This window comes from Pipra filicauda, unplaced genomic scaffold (genome assembly GCF_003945595.2).
Source record: "Pipra filicauda isolate LSUMZ 115617 unplaced genomic scaffold, ASM394559v2 scaffold28_size6257848_pilon, whole genome shotgun sequence".
NCBI classification, from domain to species: Eukaryota; Metazoa; Chordata; class Aves; order Passeriformes; family Pipridae; genus Pipra; species Pipra filicauda.
Window position 1 is genome coordinate 3,385,506 of NW_024104409.1, and position 15,991 is coordinate 3,401,496.

Genomic DNA, 15,991 nt, shown 5'->3' on the forward strand with positions numbered 1-15,991 from the left:
CGGTTTTGTCTGTATTTCTTTATTTATTTGTATTTTAATTCTGATAAGACCTTAATTCAGTTAAGTTTTACATAACATAGAGTTCCATGGGAGTAATTCTTGCAGCAATTAGGAATTGTTTCCACCTACCTGTTCTTCGTTTACAACCTCCTTATTTATGTCACTAAATGCTTCCCAGTTTTGTACCATGGAACAGAGTTCACAGTACCTGTCCACCTACCTCCTCTATAAAATTCATGAGCTTTGTAATGCTCCTACACAACTGCCTCTTCTCCCCAGTGAGCAATCTGAGGCTTCTTCAGCCATGGTTCTTATGAGCTACTTTATAGTGTTCTTGATAATACTCATTTCCCTATTTTTGCTGTGCTTTTATATTTCTTGGGGAATATGGGGTGACTAATACAGAATATGGTATGTCAAGTGAGAGTCTGAGTTTTCTAAAAGACTTGCAGTAATTTTCCCATACCTTTTTGTCTTATCCCTTATCCAGGCAAACCTTTAAATTGGCTTCCCTGGCCCCTTCAATGCAGTGCCACACTGCCAGATCTTTACTGCATGGGCCATTCAGCCTATCCTTTGCAAAGAGACTCTTTTGGGATTTGTCAGCATTGTGCTCTTCTGCTTTCTTTGTGTTTGGTTCCTCTAAAATGCCTCTTGATATATATATATATATATATATATATATATATTAAGGCAATCAATTCTATGTCTTTTGGGGGTTTTGCTGTAACACTACTCTCTCTCTTTTCAATACAATTATCAACATTACCTCCAATTACACCACTCATCTCAGATGGAAAGTATTCTTAGTCACTATTCTTGTATTTCCATCTCTTTGGCCAGCTTCTGACCTGTATCAATCATGACAAGATCTTGTCTTTCACTTTATGCCTGCACAGTTTCTTTGACAGCCTCCTGGGGAAGACTTTAGCAAAGATTTTTTTCAGTCAAATAATTACGCAGTATTAGTGAACGTTGCTCAATTATGCTGCATTTATTGTACATAGAATGTCAAATACGGCTATACCTTTATCCCCAATACATTTGGATGCTGCAAGTGTCTTTGTGTTATTTTTATAGTGCCCCACTACTAGAGATTGTAGTTGGACACCTTGTAAAAAAATACTTAACAAAGCTTGTGAAGGAGGATTGGGCAGCAGTTTCTTTTTCATATTCTAAAAAAGATGGTAAAAATATATTGAGAACACTACTATCCTGTATCCTTGAACTGACAACCAACATTCTGGCAATTTTCATCCTGGAACTTATTTTTATAGCTGGTACAAACCTCTGAAAAAAAATATTTTTTTATAAAACTATTGACAGAACCCTAGCTGTGGAAATGCACATGGTAAGGCAAAAGAAGCATCTTAATGTGGATAACATATTCTAACCCACTAATGTTACAAAGAAATGCATTTTCACTAAAAACGAGATAAAGATTCATTACAATTTGAAACAAAGTCTGTCTGACATCATTTGGCTTTTTCCTTAATTTGCAAAAAAATGGATACTTTTTGAAACAACGAATGTATCTTCTCTTCTTGGTGTTTGCAAACCCACACCTTGCTTGAAAGCTTTGTAAAAGAAAGCTTTTGTAAAAGAGAGTCAGTGTTCTGATGGTGCACTGTAAATACCAAAAAGGCCAATTTAATTTCTGAATGGTGGGGTTGATTCTGTGTATGAGTGTGTGTGAAATTGCTATGCGTTTGGTTCATTGCTCTGAAATATTAGCAGGTGAACCTTTTGTGCAGGCTGTCAGAAATTACAGATGAAATTTTCTAGCAGCAAGAATTTTAAGCTGCAAGTTTTGCACAAAACCACTAACATAATCTAAATTAAAATGTGTTATACACAGGAGATACAAAGCCTGGAATCTTCCTTAATTGGAATAAAAGTTGAACTGATTTTGTGCACACAGTGTCTCACTCTGCTTCCTGTAGTATGCTCTTCATTTATAAAACCTCCTGATTTCTTCTCAGACAAGATTTTTCCCTGTTAAACTAAATAATGAAATACAACATTGTAAGAATGTTGTCAAGATTGCTACTTTCTAAGGAGAAATATAGCCCTTTTTTTTACCCACACTGGAAGACAGCCAAGAGCAATGCTGTATTTTAAGCTGTTTTGGAGGTACAAAGATGTAAGTGTTCTTGGAGAGATTCCTTCTTCCTCCTGTAAGCATTTCTCATCTTTTTAGTCCCTTTTTTTGGTGAAGAACATGATGAGAGATTTGTGTTTATTAGGAAATAAAAACTATGCCATAATAAATAATAAAGTAGATTTATACAAATGTTCTAAGATTTTTTTTTTTTGGTTGATTTGAAAGTTTCTTATATACTCATCTTTACCTATTTTCTTGAGGACTTCAGGCAATGATGTGATTGAGCTAGCTGATGGCTGGCCAGAGAGCCCCAGCTGTTTTATATTTGGCATGGTGTTCTCCACATGCCCAGCGCTGGTTTATTATTAGTTCAGGCAGGCATTTCCCGTTGCCGTGAGAGACAGGAGAGAGGGAAGGAGTCACTGGGGGCCAAAAGCATTAACCCAGTTCTGTGCATTGCCCTGCACAGGTCCCAGAGTATCTTAAAAGAACCTCAGGATGATTTAACCCATCCCAGCTGGCTTCCCCTGGGCTATTTGCCAAAATCAAGGTTTATTAGTCTGCACTATTCCATTGATAATGGCTCTGGTAGTGAGGCCTCGGGGAGCAAGGTCTACAGAGCAGCTGGCTACTCTGGCATCTCTAGCTGCTGATGACCTTCCCTGTATGAGAGAAATGCCCAGTTAGTTGAAAAGAAGGGTTTTCTGCTGTGTGGGAGACACAAAATGAATGGAGATGAGCTGAAAAATCTATTTATAATGTTATAATTATTGTACTTGTGCTGAAAAACTTTATGGTTGTGACCCAGGTGTCAAAAGATGCAGAAATGTCTGTCTAAGTCTGCTAAAAGCCTGGAACAACAGCTCTCAGACGTAGGGACTACCCTTATTTACCTTAGCACGATGCATACTCTTCTGACACTGTTTTAATGTCAAGCCTCTTCTAAATTGGTCAATGGAATAATTACTGCACTCAAATAGCATGAAAGGGAATTGGTTTTTTATGAAGTGAGGGGCATCCCATTTGGAATTTCTTTACTAGCCATGAAGAGTAATCCAGTTACCACCATTGCCAGCCATTTGACCATTGAGTCTGGCTGCCTAAAACAGGCCCTTCAGAGAGCTGAGAGGGCCCTTGTGCTTATATCATCAAGATGTAAAAACAATCCACAAAATTCATGTTGGAAGGGGAATTTGAAACATTATCTTGAATTGCAATGAATGCATCAGGCAATTTTCATACCCTGTGAAATTTGAGAAGTGGGGAGGTGGTCAAAGAAAGCATTAACTAATGAAGAGATTTTTCAAAACCGAATATTTTTAGCTCAAACACAGTATTACATTCATGGATTTACAAGCTGCAGATGAAGACAGTGTTAACATGTGGAAGCTTATATTTATTTAATATTTCCTATTTATTTTTTGTGTTTGAGAACACAGATCAAATCACAGGTGTAACAATGGAAAAGATAAAAAATAAGTCTCCTGTTTAATAAGCAACATACTCCATTTTTGTCTAGCACACTTTATTACCTTCCCTTCTGGCAGGTCTCTAGCTGAAAACAGACGGTGTTGTAAATCATCTGAGGCTGAGGGTGTTGTGGGTTATCCAAAGCTGGAGAAGAGATGATTGACTGAGCACTGTGACTAATTTCCATGGTCTTTTTTGCCCTTTTTTGTCTTTTGAATGTAGAAGGAATAGTACTTTGGATGGTACTTTCCATTCTCTTGGTTTCTACAACTTTCATCCCATCCTCCTCAACACAAAATGCTTTTCTTTAAGTTGGTCATTATGTCTGATTTTAGATCTTTTGCCATCTATGTGCAAGCTCTCATCACCACAGATCACTCTCTTCCTGCCCACATGGCTACCCAGTCCTCAGGTCACATCTGCCTATGACCCCTGTGAATTCACAAATCCTTCCGTTTTGGATGCAGACACACTGCCCATGGCCTGAGCCTGCCATTAGCTAAGGTACCTGCTTATGTGAAGCTTAATGGTTTCTCATGTTCCTGAAGAGCTGTACTAACCAACACTGTATTTTGCAGTGAAAGCTAAGCACATAGGAATGTTTTCAGGTTGCTAAGGTGCTAGATGACTTTGAAAGCAAAAATATCTTTGTCCTAGTGCATTGGAGTTTAATTAAGATAGTTCTTTCTACAGACACTCAGGAGTATTACTTGCTGCTATCAAAAATTAGTTCTTTTCAGATCATGTTTTATGTAGCATAGTATTCTCAAGATGCAATTCTTGGTTAATTCTTAACCAATAAACAGTTTATTAATTCACCAAGTACCACTCTATTACTTACTCAACAGTTAGTTAATCAAATTCAAATCCAACAGGTATTCTGCTCATGCACAGAGCATTCAATTATTGTCCTACAAGTTGCTGCCATAAACTGTATGGAGGTCAAACAGTTCTAGTGGAGGATAATAAAAAAAATAAGATTTCTTATTGCATTCATATACAGACAGCAAATCTTTGCTACATCTAGTTTACTTATCCTCCTAGTACTCCATGAGTTAAAGATACTGTGGATTTAGGAATTTGGACACTGTTATTTAAATTATTTAACATGAGATAACCTCGGAAATTAGTACCAGTAACAATCATTTAAACTTACTGCATAAATCTCTCTTTTGCTTGTTTACTCAGGCTTTTAAAAGAGAAGCATGCATGTAGAATAACTTGGTTAAAACTTTGAAATATCGTCACACAAGGTTTTCCAGCCAATTTCACAGGACAGCTTTCTGTCATCTCTTGTAATGACACCAAGAGAAATACATCCCATGCAATAAAGATCATTGGTATTTTCATCCAAAAATAAACCTAAATGCGGCACAAAACTTCCTCTGACTTAGGAAGCTCCTGAGCCTGCAGAGTGTTGGAAATCGGGAGAACATTATACAGAAGTGTCACTTCAGATTGTTCTGTTCTGGTACTAAACAAAATTAGGGATTTGCTGTTAGAGGCAAGTTTCTGGGCTAGAGGGTTAGAAGGATGCGTCAGTATGTCAGAGTCCAGTTTTTCTCGTGTTTCTTTGAGAACTTGACCATGCAGTTGATACACCTTTCTGGGCTATACAGCTTCTTTCCAGTTTTGGCAGGGCTGTTGTGTTGTTGTTACTCCTGTGACCCTGGAAACGCAAGGAGAGTGTTTGTATGCATTCCACAGATTCAAGGATCCACACAGTAACTCCAGCTTAATAGCCAGAACTTCTTTCACGATTCATGAGAAAAACTAGTCTCTTTTGTTTTCATTTGGAAAATGTCCAATGGAAAGTCTGGATTTCATTTTTTTCACCCATTTTCTCTGAGGTCACATTAATATCCAGAAGATGGTGTTTTACCATCTTTTACACACTGAAGGCTTTTTATGAGTCATTTATTACAAGGGTTATATTTCAGTATTAGTCTGGCTTGGGAATTGAATTTCTTCCTATTTCTCCAATTTCTTTTCAGTATTCATTTACATCTTAGGAGCTTATATCTTCCAATAACCTTTTTTTTTTTATCTTTTGTGCCCATACAAATGCCTCTCAAATTTCTGGAATACAGCACTTTCCTAGATAGCAAGCAAAGAAAAATCCATTAACAGTTCATAGGCTGTATAATCATGTTTTATTTATTTTCTCATCTTCTAGAGCTTTGAAGTGAAAGGTGATCTCATTTTCAAGGAACATGGCAAAGTTTCATTTTAGGAAGAGGTTCATTTGGCAAACAGATTGAACAGCTTCCAGTGGAGGGAGCTTAGAGAGGCTACTTAGTTTGGCAAAGGCTAACCTTACTAAATAGCCCACTGTGATGAGCCCAGAACTGGAGAAATGAAAGGAAGAATCTGAAAACTGGAGAGAATTGTCGCAGGCAGCATATAGTGAACGCACAGAGACTTTTTAAAGTCAGGAAATAACAGCTGTGCACATTTTAGAGTGTACAGGCAATGTATTACTTTGCGTATTGGCCAGTCCCATATTTTTACAAACTAGCCCAGGAGCCATTAGCTGGGGACCAGGTGGCACTGTGCAGAATTTGCATTTTTGTTATTTTCTTCACAATGAACTGGTGACTGACCCCATGCAAGGAAGTGATTTATTGATGAGAAGATGGAAGAAGCCCGTTGTTCCTACTGTGTGAAATGGTTCTTAAGCAGCAGGGACTTCAGGCAGGTGAACACTCTGGATGTTGTGAGGTGCTATAAACTCATGAATCCTTCAAAATCCCGGCACAGGTCAAAATAGCCTGTGGATAAAGCATGGACACAAAGGGTCCAGACAATATTACTGTCTGTTCATCTTTCCCTCTCCTTCACCTCTTTATTTTGTTTTTCTCTTTACATTTTTCCTTCTTTGCTATTTTTCTGCTTTTTGCCCTTTCAGTTTTCACCTCCACAAGTTTCTCCTGCAATAGCAACAGAGTTTCACACATGGAAGAGCAGCTGATTGTGGATAGAGACTAAGATTAGTCACTTTTTTCTGGCTTAGCTTTTTACACATGCAGCTGTCAACCATCAAAAGCTGACAAACCATCATCAGACTCCCTCAGCCTTAAGTCCTGGGTTTTCCAGCTCATTCTGAGGCTTGCCTGTCAGGTACTTTTTTGTAGAGCTGTTCTAAGGGGAAATGAAATAGAATCACCATGGGCAGGTAGTGCCTGACTCCTCTTTGAAGAAAAAATGGCACTGGTGTCTATCCATAAGCAGGCAGAGTAATAGAAATAACATTAGCTTTGTAGATTTCTGTACACAAGAGTGTTGAATTGCATCTTTGAAGGAGAGTGGCATCCATTGTAGTAACACTTTGTTGTATTATTATTATTTGTTATTCTCTCCTATTATTTGCATTGCATTAAAAACTCTAAATAACATTGAGGTCCTGTTGTGCCAAGCACTGCAGCATTAAGGGATGAACCAGGAGTGATTCACCCCATTATTTGTTTGTAAAAAGAGAAGGTGGTTTTCTTTAATTTAGTCTTTGTCATATATATTGCTCTAAGTATAGAGTTTGTCATGTGATTTTGTGGGAAGGGATCCAAGAGGAGGCCAGATTTGCTTTTTGTGTTTTCAGCCACAGCATAACCAGATCTGAAGAACAGCATCTAAAGTTTTGGGATTCTCTGCTGTAAGCTATTCCTCTGTGCAGAGACAGTGCTTTCTTTAAAAAGCAAGTACAATAATACAGCCCTAAAGCTTTGTCAGTGATATATGTCTCATGGAAGTAATTTTCAAGTGGCAAGTGTTTTGATGATGTTACAAGGGCTTTGTTTATGAAGTGGGTCTGGCAGACACTGTAGAGTTCACATAAATTATTACTTCATTTATTATTAATGAGAAACATTCATCTGGATTCCCCCTCACCCCCCGTTTTTGTCAAAACTCCCTTAGAGACTTGTATTTGCTACAGACCAGGCTCTGTTTCACAGAATATAGCTCTTGCTGAGTGGTGTTAAGATGAATCCCCTGGCCAACTGAGAAAGCTGGAGGTCAAGGAGATTATTTCCTGCTCCTTCTCTATTCACTCCTTTCCACTCCTCCAAATATGCAAATGCACATGTGCACACACACACACACACACACACACACACACGTACATTGATCCTACATGCCTTACTCCTGCACCTGCAGGAGTCCTGTGCTCACATGATGCTTCATCAATTGTGTTCATGCAGTGCCTGTGTAAGGGCATCTGTTCATGTCTTTGATACTTAGTTCTTCACAAATTCAGGACTAGATGAGCACCTACAGAGACATCTCCGCCCTTGCAGTTACATTCTCATTTTTTTAATAGGGTCCACAGTCAGAGGGTCCAAATCCATATTCTTTTGTAGCAGTTCTGCAGAGACAAAGATGCCAAACAGATGGCAAAATATAAAAGCAGAGGTAAAATCTGTAATCTTGTGGATAAGGTGAATAAGGAATACATGATTTCTCAGGGTGAAAGAACTAGAAAAGTGCACCCAGAACTGCCAAATACCTTATTTTAACAAAGAAAAGGAAGTACGATTCCTAATTCAGTTGCTACTCACTAGTATATGTGAAAGCCAGAGATACAAATAGGTTCCAATGGATTCCAAATATAAGTAGGTACACAGTAGGATTTAGTGTAAAGGTATAAATTAAGTCTTCTGGAATAGATACCTGCTAGAAAGGATTGTTCAATTATGATCTCTATCATTGGGAATATGTAAACACTCAATATATATAGCTAAAAATATCATTCTCTTTACCTGCCTATTTCTTATGATGCCCTGGACATCTGCTGCTGGCCACAGTCAGAGGGTCCTTTCCCTGAGGCAGGATGATAGCGGTTTCGATGGTCTAATGGAGGAGCTGTCAGACCTTTTATCCCACCTTTGTTTATTGGAATGTGTCTGGAAGTTTACCAGACAATCTGGCATCTATTTTAGAGACAGAGAAGTCTAGAAGTTTAATGATGTCTAAACTGATTAAGGAAATGTACTTGAAGATGCTGATGAGAGAAGTCCTATAATATTGACCAAATGGGTCACTTCGCCAAAAGCTTCCTGAAAGCCAGAAGATGATAGGATTTCAATGACCAGGGAAAGCAGTGATCCAGCCTTGATCTCTAGCTTGCAGATGAATATTCATTCTTAATTGCTGATAGGGAAAAAATGAGATTAACATGGGGATAAAGACACTAGCAGATTGCAGAGTTTTGAGGGAGAATTTTAGATAGAAATACAAAAAGGTTTTAGAATAGCTTTTCCTTACTCTAATAATGTACTTTCTTAATTTCAAAGAAAAAAAAATAGCAACTCTTTCTTTGTTACTGAAAGTTAATATATATATACATATATGTATGTATATATATGTATTTGCTATAAGGGAGGCAGACTGTATTAGTTTGCCCTTTTTCAGGGAAATTTTAATTTCAACTTTTAGAAATCAACCCTATGTTCAGTCTCAAAATACTCAGCAATGGTGTTTCTGAAGTACACAGTCAAATCTCTAATCTCCAGAAGCTTTTTTTTCCTCCACAGAAAACAAAGTTTAATGAGCATCTTACTACATTTATTACCAGCTGCTGCCTGGACTGTCCTAATCCTTTCAGTGCATGTTGGCAGGCAACTCCATTCTCTAGCAGAAAACAGACTATTTTTGTAGGTGTAAAATTATCACTCCCAGGCCATGGGGACCTTTTCAATGTTTATTATTTTTGTGGACTGTTTTGTGCTCAGATCATTGTTTTCACCGCTCACCATCTCTCTGTGTGTTTGACCAGCAGGGTTGAGCCACATGGCTGATGATGTTCATGGTGGAAACCTTCCATGTGTGCAAGTAGGGGCACACAAACAAATCCTTGTTTTCACACATGGGTGTTCTTATGCATCCAACAGAAATACAACTTGGCAGCTGTTGTAAAACACCACAGAAACAACTGGCAGTTGCAGGCAAAATAATTGACACATCCAATGGCTAATACTGTGACTCATAGAGGGGATTATACCCTTAGAAAGTTATTTTGAGCAGATAAATAACTTGTAAGGGCTGGTGGAAATGTGGCGGTAACTTAGTTTTGGCAATAGAGTGCAATAGCCAAAAGCACAGTTGGCAGGAGTTTGCATCCATGTTACTTGGGCAGAGCAATAACATGGCAAAAACAACAGGTGATTCAGACAGCAACCATTGCCAAAGAAGGAAAGGAGGACGCTTCTGCAAGTTGTGCTGCGGATGGATGACAAAGTTATTCCTGCCCTTCTGATATAGACCCTAATAAAAGCAAATGTTTTACACTACATACTGTGTTACAATATAGTTATCCCCAAAGGGTTTTAATTGTTTTTCTGTTTTTTTCCAGAGTCAAATATTTCATGTGAAATGATTTGTTCTTCTGTTATTCCACTTGAAAGAAAAAGGTGCTTTAAAAACTATTCCAAGTGTTCAAGAAGATTCTTCTTGTTGCCTCTGAGTGACAATTCCAAATATTTGCTTTCCAGAGGTTTTCACTGTTCTCCACCATGCCAATTTCTTATCAGATGAAACAGGAATTAATTTGTTTTCACAAATTTAGGCATGCATGGACTTGAAAATATTGATGTTCAATACTTTCACCTTCTTATACAAATACGTGAATATTCAAGCCTTTTGTACAATATTCACAGGGACTTGAACAACATGTGCTTTTCCACTCTTGAAGTCCTTTAACATCTCTGATGACTTTCCATTTTAATGATCTCATTTACTAATTATTTATTAACAGTTTCAAATGAAAATTTTCTCTCTCCTGCCAAGTTATTTTTTATAGTTCCAAGAGATCGCAAACCATTACCTAGCTGCATAAATATATGTATAGATCACTTTAAAAATAATGCTGTGATCATTGGAAGCATAAAATACTGCTTTTTTGACTCTTCAGATGTGTAGTATATAAACGTAATAGAGCTCTATGTTTAGTGTAACATATTCGTGTCTACAAAATCTTAATAATTATGTCTCTAAAGGCATATGTTAAAAAAACTATACATGGGCAGGGTTAATTCCCATTTCTTTTGAATCCTGCATAAGTCTATCAGTTTCTTTGATTCTGAAGACCAATAGCCTTCCCAGAAGTTCAGCAGGAGTTGCCTCCAGTGCTAACTTTGGTGTCCTGGCCCTGCTCCAAATAGGCGTTATGCCAGGACATGAAGCAGTCTGCAGTGGTGGTGCTGATGGATGATCATCCCTTGTTTCTAGACAAGAGCTATCTATCCAACTTCTATTATTGCACCACTTGATAGCATTAATATAGTTAAACGGGATTCTTCTAGATCCTATCACAGATGTGGCATATTTATTGACTTTCCTTTCCAGTGATTTTGTCAGTTCCTTTTTCTCTGCACCTCAGAGTCCAGACCAGTATTTGGACATCCCATCTATAGTCTCTCTTCATGGTTTGTCAGAAATATGCAGGTGGCATGCATCAACTTCTCTATAGGTAGAAACACCACCCATTTCTTTAGGAGTCTGAACAGGATCTTCACTGTTCATAAATCCAGCTGAATTTTCCATCACTGCAATGCATGGTAATAGTTTATAGTATTCAGAGAATGATTTTCATTTCCAGGATACTCGACACCTGTGCATTCTCTCAGTGCTCATGCTATGTATGAAAGTATTTAATTCTCAATTTAACATATTGGGAAACTGAAGCAACTTATTCAAGAGGACAGAGAAAGTAAACCTGGTCAGGGTTAAAAGCTGTTCATGCATTCGGTAGTCTTGCTATTGACCTTAGCAGGGTTTGGATTAGTGTCTGCAAGATGCGGAATTAGATTCCAAGAACGACTGGCTGAGTACTCTTCAGTATAGCTCAGCACAGTCACCTTCTGAAGGCACGTAGTCCCAGTACACCTCGAAGGACATTTTGTGAGTGTTGGACCCCAGCACTCTGCTCCAGCTCTTGTAGATTAATTCCAGTTGTAAAAGAAACTGATGACAAAGCCATATACTTATTTAACACTGGCAAAGTTACTTGCAAAGTTACTTACAAAGTCACATTTCCTTGAAGGTGCCAGGAATTAGTAGCAAATAATTTTCTACCTGCTTTGATTAGTATGCAACCTAAAAGCTCTTCCTTCCCATGCCCAGAGTTTCCTTGTTGCTATGTCCCTTAGATTTGTTTTTCTCTGTATCTGCATCACTGCCAAAGGACTATTCAGAAAACTGTACCTTATTGAAACCTGCCATCTTTGCTTTGGGTGAGAGCATGTGTCTGTGGTTTGGGCAGAGTTTGCTATTATTTCAGTTTGCTAGTCCTGTAGTGAAGCTGAAATGTGTCTAGTGGTTGTCATAAGGAGAGAACAGGGATGGTTAAATAAAATTTGTGGTAACAGTTGGCAGATGGTGATATTTTTCCTTGGCTGTGACATGGCACCTGAAAGGTATGTACAGGACAGAGAGAACTTGGCCTTCTGTCCATCATTTTGTGTACCTGCTTCAGAATGCTGCAGGTTTCCTATGGATATTGGATTCAATATGAAATGTCTGGTTAGGACTGTAGCTGACCCTAATATGTCCAGAGAAATAGATGAAATGCCTCTCTTGGCATCTCCTGATCCTAGGAGAGGACTGGTATGACACAGTGTGTTGAGTGCTTGTGTGGTGCTCCGCTTTTTGTACCACCGAGCTCTGCAGGACACTTTAGCAGAAAGTAGCAATGATGGAATTCCACCCACAGCCAGAGACTGCTGCACATGATGGTCTTCTGTGACAGTCAGAAGTCTTAACTTTTAAAAATGAGATTACGATTATTAGCATAGCCTAAGGACTTCTTTGAATTGCATGTTTCTCTTTCACCTCTGATGTTAGCTCCCAGCATTCACCATGAATCTTTAATATCACCACCGCTGCATCCCATGGAATAAATGACAGTCTCCAAGTTTCAAAGCTTAATCTGAAAAGCAGTGCATATACATTGATACTGAAAAAAAAATCACACCCAGAGCAAATCATTTTTCATAAGCCCACTTATTAAAAAATAGTAATATAATATCATGACTTTTCATTAATACTGGTCCTCAATAAGCCTAAAGCAAATCCTTGCTTGCTGTGCACTTGCTACGCTTGTTGTACAGAACTGCCTGAAGGTGGTGAAGGCTCACAATCAGTGAGCAAAGAGCAGGGAGTGTGCGGTTGAGAGAGACATGAGGTCTTTTAGAGTTTAAATTCTCAATCCTCAGTTGTCCTTCCTAGAGAAGATGATTATGAATGTTTCTCAGGAATAATAATGCTAATTTTCAGCCCCCACAGAGTGCTTTACACTTGCAAAGTGCTCTAAAAATGTGAGCTAATACTCACCAGTAAGTGTATATTACTGTACCTGTTTTGCAGATGCAGAAATGAAAATACAGAAAGGTCCAAAGGCCGACCCAGGGCCACATAGCTTCTCACCAGCAGATTTAGGATGAAGAAACTGGTCTCCGTCTGGTCACATTCCACTGATCATGCCTTGTAACAAATTAGCTCAAATTTTATATGTGTATATATATGTATATATATATATATATATATATGGATATATATATAAACTTCTTGAGAAGGAGTGTTTCCCTCTTTGCTTCTTCAAAATAAACAAGTTCCTGAGCTACCAAACCTCATGTTTACATGTATCATTAAGTACTTTCCAGTTGCTAGCCAGAAAACTCAGTAGAAAATCTGTAGAACACCAAAGTAACTCTCTTCTTTTAAATAATTCATGATGCCAAATAGCAGCAGTGTTATACCAACAAAGAGATCAGTCTCTCAAAATATTTTATTCATTATGCCTCAAGAAACCTAAAGCCTTGTTTTTAACGAAATCAAATTTCAGAAGCTGGCTCTCAGTTCCTCTGAAACATCTGCTTATTACAATTCTTGGTGTTACAGCACTGGTGCTCCCTAGTAAATCTTTCAGCTTTAAGTAATACCTATGGAAGTCTTGGCAAAGAGATCAGGAAGGAGAAAGAGTAACGTTTGCCAAATATTAATTTTACTTTATGAGGCTGTAGTGGTATATGTTAATAATACATGTGTTGAAGAGAATCTACTAATCCGATTAAATAACAGGGCAAGAAGGAATTAATTCCAAGGTTCAAAAAGACCCCATTCTATGCAGCTGAAAATTTATATTCCAGGGTAAAATGGTTAGAAATCTTGAATAACTAGACTTCTATAACAGAGCCAGAAATGGATCTTTCTCTGTACTGTTTGTAAATCAAGGTCACTTATATGAGAAGGCTATGTTGTGATAAAGTAGTCTGACAATTAGATGGAGAAGGCATATCAATGTTAAATTATATTCTTTGTAAGCTTTGGTCATAAAGCAATGTAAACACCACAGTAGCATTATGAAACAGAAAATGCATTCCAGATAATAACAGATATTCATGGTGCATGATTTTACACTTTAACGTGCTGTGATTTACTCAGTCATGTTAATATTTTAGATTATGTAACATTCCCTTCTTTATATATAGCTTTTTTTTTTTGCTGAAAATGCACCTCCCTCCCCCTCTCCCTCTCTCTCTCTCCCTCCCCCTCCCTCTCGCTTTCCCTCTCAATTTCCTTCTCTCTTTCCTAGTGCTCTGCCTTTCCCATTTTTCCTTCCAGTGACTTTTTTTGCATTTACTCTTTTCCCTTCTCCTGATTCTAACAATGATACTTGGGGAAAAAAAAAAAAAAAAAAAAACACCAAAGTGAAACTCTCTGTGCAAAAAATTTGTAACAAGTAGTTTCAAGATTTAAAAGCTAGAATTTTTTGTTATATATTTACAGATTCAATCTGTGTACCAGGCTTTGATCCAAGCCTTAGTATGATGACTGGAATCACTCCGATTAACCCAATGATACCAGGCATGGGGTTAGTGCCACCACCACCACCAACAGATGTGCCTGTAGTCAAAGAAATAATTCACTGCAAAAGCTGCACTCTCTTCCCTCCAAACCCAAGTAAGTAGATCTGATGAAAAAATGTTACTTTCCTAAATACACTGCATGGAAATTTCTTATCTAATAACAATTATGTTTTTTAAGTAGATTACAGGTAAGTATGGTGTTTCTTTCTAAGGTATATTCTGTGTGTAAAGTATGGTATGGTATCAGAACATCCTTATTCATCTCTGTAAGGTCATGTAAAAAAACTATGCATCTTGTACAAAAAAGAATACTACTTAAAGAAAATTAACAGAGCCTGAAGATCTCCACAGCTCATAGTAGAAATCTGTCTTTCCTGTAGATCAGAATGTCACAAAACATAATGCTTATATGGTGCTGTTCTTCTCCATGCTCCCTTTCAGGTGCCCACAGTTAGATGGAACCAATCTGGGCTCATGTCCCTGAACACAGTAGTTTGCATCCGAACACTGACTAGCTACAGTCCCTCTTTGGGGGAGATGAAGTGAAAAGGGGACTACGGCTTCTGTCTTGCTATTTTTCAGGGGAGTCAACATGGCAGATGAGTTCCTTCTTTTTGAAAGCAGAGACCAGGCTTTCTTCTGTCCCTTCTGTGACTTTGTGCAAATGGAAAACTCTTCCCACTGACACCAACTCAGGCACAAACCCTGATTTTGTGTATGTTGGCCCCATGAGTTTAGTTTCAGAGCTATCGAACCAGTGACTCACTATCACTGTGAAGTCAAATGAGAACATGAAGCAAATAGTCTTTGCGTGTACCTAGATCACGATTTAATATGTACACTTTAAGGTTGTAACCCCATTTACTGTGTTAAAGGGCCAAAAAGCTAAGTCATATTAGTCAGATTCCTTCTTCAAGAATTACTTTTAGAGGAATGCTGTAATAATCTACATATAAACAAGGTGAAATGTTATGGCAGTTTATATTTTTTATAGAGCCTTCAAAAATGTAATAATTTTCCAATTTAAGTGTGTATATGTTCTCTCTATATATGAAAACAACATTTCTAGCTACTCCAGCTCATGAGCACTTGTAAACAGTGAGGTTATCCTTCCCGTGTGCTGGAGTCTGCTCTATTATCTCACAACAAGACAAAACAGATAACCAGCAGAGCATTTTCATCATACTGTCACTTCATTGTGTTTCCCACTTTGTTTTTCTGTTTGCTGTACTCCTGTACTCTGAGACAGAAATGAAATTATGCTAAGATCAGGGAAAGGTGTCCAGCCCAAGTGCACAGGGTGTACAGAGCACGGACTTGCTTGCAGAGAGCCCACACACTTGGTGAGCATGGCGAGTGATGGGAATGAGCCAGAGACGGTGAAGTTCAGGCCTTGAATGCACTGCACTAGTGCTTGAGATCTGTGCTCGGGGTCAAATCAGTTGCAGAAGCTCCCCTGCTTTGAAACAGAGTATTTTTCTGGTTTTGTGTGGCTATTCAGGGAAAAGAAAGATCCTTTTAGACCTCACTGTCTGTCTTGGAGAACAACCTACAGTGG

General features: G+C 38.2%; 1 protein-coding gene across 8 annotated transcripts in view; it reads left to right on the forward strand.

Moving 5' to 3' along the window:
• Nucleotides 1–15,991, forward strand: part of ENOX1 (ecto-NOX disulfide-thiol exchanger 1) — a 362,324-nt gene that overhangs the window by 247,653 nt on the left and 98,680 nt on the right. For all 8 annotated transcript variants that reach the window (XM_039382917.1, XM_039382918.1, XM_039382912.1 and 5 more), the window contains one exon: nucleotides 14,354–14,527. In XM_039382917.1, the coding sequence (XP_039238851.1) occupies nucleotides 14,354–14,527 (174 nt within the window). The remainder of the gene's footprint in view (nucleotides 1–14,353; nucleotides 14,528–15,991) is intronic.